Raw genomic sequence first — 6805 nt, forward strand, 5'->3', positions numbered from 1 at the left:
CGTATAATCTTCACAAAGTGTAATGCAATTCATGTCATGGGTAGTGTATTTTGAAGGATCAAATACTCAACATCCCATATTATCCATTTTACATCGTGCAAGAAATGATGGTCGTGGCAATCAAACTTTGAAAATGGACTGTGCGCAGAACCACATGTAGCATTTCTCGACGGGTAGCATGGATCGACAGGACACCGGTGTTAATTTCTTGCATCCCGTTAGATTTTGCCCTCTGTTCAAGTACTGTTTCAAATGTTTTTGAAACGACAAAATTGAGACAATTAGTTTGTTTGTGTGCCTTTACTTTTATTTCTTATTATTTTATACTTATTATCAATCCAAAAATAGTGATAAATTGCTGACATTCATCCTGCAGTGGCAGTGAGGTGATTAATATCTTACCTGAATGCATGAAGTGACAGGAGCATTATTTGATAGGATGTTAATAGTAAGTAATTTACTCACGATCTATTACTAATTCATAAGTTATAGGTATAAATCAATAACATACAGTTAACAAGTCATTTATAACTCGTTAATTAAGCTTGTAAGTTATCTATTGGCTTTCTATAAAGGCACAGTTATAAATCCTTAACAAACTGTTAACTGTTATTTAGCAAGTCATTGATAACTCATTAAGTTTATTAATGTACTATTATAAGGCATCATTATGAATCCTTAACAGACTGTTAACAAATACTTCACAAGTCATTAATAGCTTATTAATTAACTGTTTACTAATGACCCATTAACTAGTTATAACTGATAATTATTATAAAGTGTTACCGCTCTATCAAATTATGGTTTAATATTGATTTAAAATGGATAATATGGGATGTTGAGTATTTGATCCTTCCAAATACACCCATGAAATGAATTTCATTACACTTTGTGAACATTATACGATAAAGAGAGAAAAAAAAAACAAATTCTATCACTTTATTTGATATTCATTCAGTCATTGGCCTTTATTTAACCAGGCAGGTCATTAAGAACACATTCTTATTTACAATAACGGCCTGGCAAGAGACAAGGACCACTTGGGGGGAAAGGAAGTGGTTTAGGGAGTAAAACACAGTAAAACTGTAGCTCTACAAAGGTAGAAAACCATTAGGTAGCATTTTTTGATAGGGTAGCAAAAATCGATAGATAGACGCTATCGGTTTATGCGGCGGTAGCATTTTTCGACAAAGCAGCAGAAATCGACAGAACACCGGCGGCGAAATAAAGGCTATTTATGTTAAAATCAGCTGCAAAACTTTCGGATTTTTCCAAATGTATGGCTATTTATGTTAAAATCAGCTGCAAAACTTTCGGATTTTTCAAAATGTATGGCTATTTATGTAAAAATCAGCTGCAAGAAGTCAAGAAAGAAGGTCAGTTTTAAGGAATGGAGAGATAACAACAGAGTTAACAACAGTCTAAGTGTGTTCAGAAAAGTCTGGGACCCCCCTCTGTAAATGATGATTGGAGAGGTTAGCCATGATAATTGAAATCTGTGTGTCATATCCCTGATGTGTGTGTATTATCATATAATGCGCAGTAGATGAATGTGAAGTGCAATGTTGTCTGAGGAAATGCGGTGTTGCATGTGGTGTCAAGAGGAATGTGCATCTATGTTTTCTGTTGGTTTTGTATGGTTTCTTTGTTTTATTTTATTTTCTCGTTGTGTTCACGGTTTTGTAAACGGTCATATTATGGACATGTTAATTGCTTGATCAAGTGATGGAAAAAATCAACAAAAAAAGTTTAATCGCAAAAAAAAATCAGCTGCAAAACTTTCGGATTTTTCCAAATTTATGGCTACTTACGGTACTGTACTGCCCTTAGTTTTCAGCAACTTGTGCTTTTTATTATTTTACCTTCTTTTCTCATAATCTTATCTCATTGTATTTGTTATTTACTGTTTAATTGTGTCTTGCCGCTTTTAATGTCGAGGTAAAGCACTTTGAATTACCATGTGTTGAATTGTGCTATTTAAATAAACTTGCCTTGCCTAAAATCAGCTGCAAAACTTTCGACTTTTTCCAAATTTATGGCTATTTATGTTAAAATCAGCCGCAAAACTTTCGGATCTTTCCCAATTTATGGCTATTTATGTTCAAATCAGCTGCAAAACTTTCGGATTTTTCCAAATTAATATATATTTTTCTGTTTTATTTCTATAAATCTGCAGAATTTCTCCCTGATTTTTACAGATAATGAAAGACGGATATAATAAGATTGATTTTAAGAGATATAAAGTGTTGGAGCCCGGGTTTTCTTGCTGGCACTCACCGGCCGGGTCGGAGCGCAGCTCCCCGAAGCCCTGGCCGCCCTTGGGGGGGCCCTTGGAGAAGTAGGGCCCCCCGTCCAGCCCGTCCAGGACCTGCTCCATGTAGAAATCCCCGCCGGCCTTCAGGCCCGCGCTCTTCAGAGAGAACTTGTCCTCCATGTACTCCATCATCCTGTTCTGCAGCGGAGCCGCGGAGCTGCTTTCCCTCTGCAGGAGGATCTATGTCTTTATAGCTGCAAAGACTGTCCTTAAAGAGAAACCCCCCTAAACCCCCCCTCCCAACTCCTCCCATTGAAACCAGCAGCGGTTTGAGGCGAAGCCAGATTCCAGCTGGAATCGAACCGTCAGCTGATCGGAGAGGCTTTTCAAGAAATAAATAGATGCGAAAAAAAAGGTTTATAAATGTAGTTTTGTAAAACAAAGCCCAAAAACAAAGCCTCCAAAACTGTTTCCTAGGGGGGGCCACTTCAATTATTGGGGTGGACAGCAAAACTAAAAGCCATCATTTCAGGATTTTATTATACTGTTGTAGTATACAGACTCAGAAATACTTTTTTTTTTTTTTTACTTTCTAACTTGTCTGCATATATATTAATGGTTAATATCATGTTGGTAAAAACCTAAGGCATATGCATTTTTAATATATATCATATATATTTTAATTTATTATTTATTAATTTATTTTACTAATACATATATATATATATATATATATATATATATATATATATATATATATATATATATATATATATATATATTATTTTTTGTATATATATATATATATATATATATATATATATATATATATATATATATATATATATATATATATATATATATATTTATTGTTTTTTATTATTAGGCTCAGAAATACTTAAAGAAACGCCGACTGATATGCATTTTGCCCAAATGATTTGGGATGAAACGCATAACTGAGATAGAATCTATGTGACTGGCAAGTGTTTTGTTGTCTTTTTTTATTGAGGCCAGTGTGGTGGCCAGAACATTTTTTATTTAATTTTTTTTTATTTGATATTATAGAATATATAGTTATTTTTTCATATATAATAATATATATGAATATATATTATATACATATATTTAATATTATTTCTAATATATTTTGTTGCACATCTTCAAAGATTACTATCTAATTTTTAAAGGAATGTTTTATTTATATTTTATAACATTTTAATTTATTTTTGAAACCATGGTTTTGGTTTCTAATTTAAAATAGAAAAAATATCTTAAGAAACACAAATAATCAGAGTTTTTAATGTTTCAATCAATGTTTTTTAAGTGGAGGACTGTCAGTGCATCGACCTCCAGACTGGTTCCTGACCCTAAAAACTGAAAAGAAAAGGTGTATAAAGTACTTATAAAGTAACTAACTAAAAGTAGAAATACCAAAACTGAAAAAGACTTTGGTAAAAGTTAAAGTCACCCATAAGGAAATGACTTGAGTTAAAGTCTTAAAGTAGCTCACATTAAATGTACTTAAGTATCAAAAGTATTTTATAGTACACATGAAAAGAAGCAACACAACAAAAAATTATCCTTCCTTTGGTTTTTTTATTTCACTTTCAGGTGAATGAAATGTGGTATAGAATACAACAACAAAAATAAACTGTCTTTCTTGCAAAATATAATTCTTTGATTATTTTAATTTGCAACGAGTAACGAGGTGGCAAATGTCAAAGTGACGAAGTAAAAGTATATGTTGTAACTTTTAAATGTAGTGAAGTAAAAGTAAAAGTCCTGATTAAAAAAAAACTCAAGTAAAGTACAAATCCTCAAAAGAAAACTGCTTAAGTAGTGTAACGAAGTACATCTACTTCGTTACACTACTTAAGTAGAAGTACATCTACTTCGTTACTATACACCTCTGGTGAAAAGGTTTCAGTCTCCTGATAAACCGACTGTTCTCCTCTGAGCCCATCAGGGCCGGTTCTGGTTCTGGTTCTGGTAAAACATTATGGGATGCAGCAGCGACCTCGAACCCACGGAGGTTTCCTGACCCCAGAGTCTGGGTTTGATGTAGAAAATCACCGAGGAATCTTGATAAGCAGAACCCAGAAACCGCAGGACTGATAACCATCTCAGTAACTCCCATCCCAGAATACTAGGACGTCATGAACCCCCGTTACCATGGTAACGAGTGAAGAGAGTGACGTCACGATCAACTGATCCAAGATCCACTCCCCTGAAAAAACTTACAATTAAGTTTTTATTAATTATATATATATATATATATATATATATATATATATATATATATATATATATATATATATATGCAATAATGTTTAGAATAAAGAAGTAAATAAATAATAATATTCAGCTGATTTAATATAATATATGAAATTTTAAAAGTAAATAATTTTTTTTATTATGAGAAATTGGAGGCATAATACCTCACACATGTACATATGTATATGTGTGTGTGTATATATATATATATATATATATATATATATATATATATATATATATATATATATATATATATATATATATATATATATATATATATATATATACACACCAAAATTTAGAAAATCAGAATACACTTTTAAGGTTTAAAATCTTTATTCTATTCTGTTGAATTTATTTATTCATATACTTTTTATACACTCCAATTCATTAAATTAATTAATAATGAATATTGTGATGGGATGAGGAGTTATTTACATATAAATCGTTCTAGTTGACGTCTCCAGACAGGAATTATCTCTGATCAAATACTTACTCAACGCAATTTAGAAAAATCTGTTTCTTTTCATCTTATTTTTGTATATTCTCTGTTTTATTGATTTATTTATCAAGGCCATAATTTTAATGCTGTGCTATAAATCAATACTAACATTTAGACTTCAAACACACCCCTAAATCCAGCTGAAAGGTGATCAATGTTTCCTCTTTTTTCTGCAGCAGCTATTTCTGTCTCCTTAGTTGCACTTATTCATTTCAACTAATTACACGTCTTCTTTCTGAAACCATCAGTCCACAAATGTTCTTTTTTGTTTGTTTGTTTTCAGTATGTGAGTCAGATGTTTGCAGAAACAATTTAAATGCTTTTCCAGGAAGCTGAAGCCTGAGATTATGTTAAATAGACCACACAGCGTTCCGTTGAGGTTCTGGATGGGGCTGCTGCTGCGCCGCCATGATGCTTTTACCGACGTTAGCATGTTCAGAAGGCCCGAGCAGAGCCGGTTCTGGCTCCAGATGCACCGATCGATGCAAGTTTTACAATGTCAGAATAGGACAACAAATTTGCAGTTTGCAAGGTGTGTCCAAAGGAGATACCCCAAGGAGGAATGTTACAAAAGAATTTCAACGCAACGAAGCTGATAAGACATTGGAAAGTTTTTCACACGAAGGAGTATATTGAGTTGCTAAAGTTGGCTGCCACTAAAGCTTGAATTAAGGTTCTGTGTTAAAGCAACGCAGAGCCTACGCCGTCACACATACACGAAGAAAAGAGCGTTGAAAGTTCACGACTGCTTCACGAACCCAAACCGGAAATGCGTTGCTACCAAGCAAACCAATCACAGCCCTCTCGGTCTGCGTTGGGTCTGCGTCGCCTCGACGCGTAGACATTTTTTGGGAGGTGAAGTCAGGCACGGCATGGCATGCGCTGTGGGGTGCGCATCGCGGCGCACGCCGGGCGTCGATTTAGCGCAGAACCATAATCCAGGTTTAAGGCAGAGAAAGAAAAGTAGCAACGCCGCTAACTCCACTGAACGTAACAGAGACCCATAAACAACAGCAGCAACAGCAAGAAAAATAAAGAACTACATGGTAATGAATGCTTTGCTCATCAGCCGCTTTCTGTTTTAGCAGACATCGGGTTTAAATGCGTCGTTAGCTGCTTAGATCGTTAGCTGCGTCGTTAGTATTTCACTGATGAAATCCTGTCGGAGTTATAACGGACTATAAACATCCAAAGCCTCATGTAGGACGACAGTCGTGTCAGTCGGCTTCATTTGGAGTTCTAGTGTGAAGAGTTTCCTCACAAGAGTTTCCTCACACGCGGCGGATGCTACCGCTAAAGCTTTCACAAAGCTTAATAATTCATAATACATTTTTATTTTAAGATTTGATTCCTCTTTCCACAGGAAAACTAAAGTTTATAGTTTACAACTTGTATCAACTCTAAGAGAGTGACATGTCTGCTGTTGTGTGTGTTGGTGACATGTTGTACTTAATTATTACCACAGGAAAGCTGAAGCTAATAAGCTACATGAGTCTAAATAATCTCTAAGAGTCTCTAGAGGGTGAAATATTACTCATTGCCTCAGTCTGCAATAAAACAGACAATTCATGATACTTTCTCATCTCCTAATTTTGATACCTAATAATACAATGTCAGTGTCATGTACATGAGACAACAATATTGATGAATTTCTGGATTTCACGCTGTGATCGGTGATCGGCAGATACTGCTTTTGGAGATCGGTTATCGGTGATCGGCCCTGTATAATGACAATAAAAGTATTCTATTCTATTCTATTCTGTTCTATTCTA

The 6805-nt window shown here is 34.3% G+C and overlaps 1 protein-coding gene across 1 annotated transcript in view; it reads right to left on the minus strand.

Moving 5' to 3' along the window:
• The window catches only part of alx1 (ALX homeobox 1), a 12638-nt gene extending 10173 nt beyond the window's left edge, over positions 1-2465 (minus strand). Inside the window, exon 1 of the mRNA XM_061722436.1 lies at positions 2278-2465. Coding sequence (XP_061578420.1) covers positions 2278-2446 — 169 coding nt within the window. The 5' untranslated portion in view covers positions 2447-2465. The remainder of the gene's footprint in view (positions 1-2277) is intronic.
• Positions 2466-6805: the final 4340 nt, after the last annotated feature.

The sequence above is a fragment of the Cololabis saira genome, chromosome 5 (genome assembly GCF_033807715.1).
Source record: "Cololabis saira isolate AMF1-May2022 chromosome 5, fColSai1.1, whole genome shotgun sequence".
Lineage (NCBI taxonomy): Eukaryota > Metazoa > Chordata > Actinopteri > Beloniformes > Belonidae > Cololabis > Cololabis saira.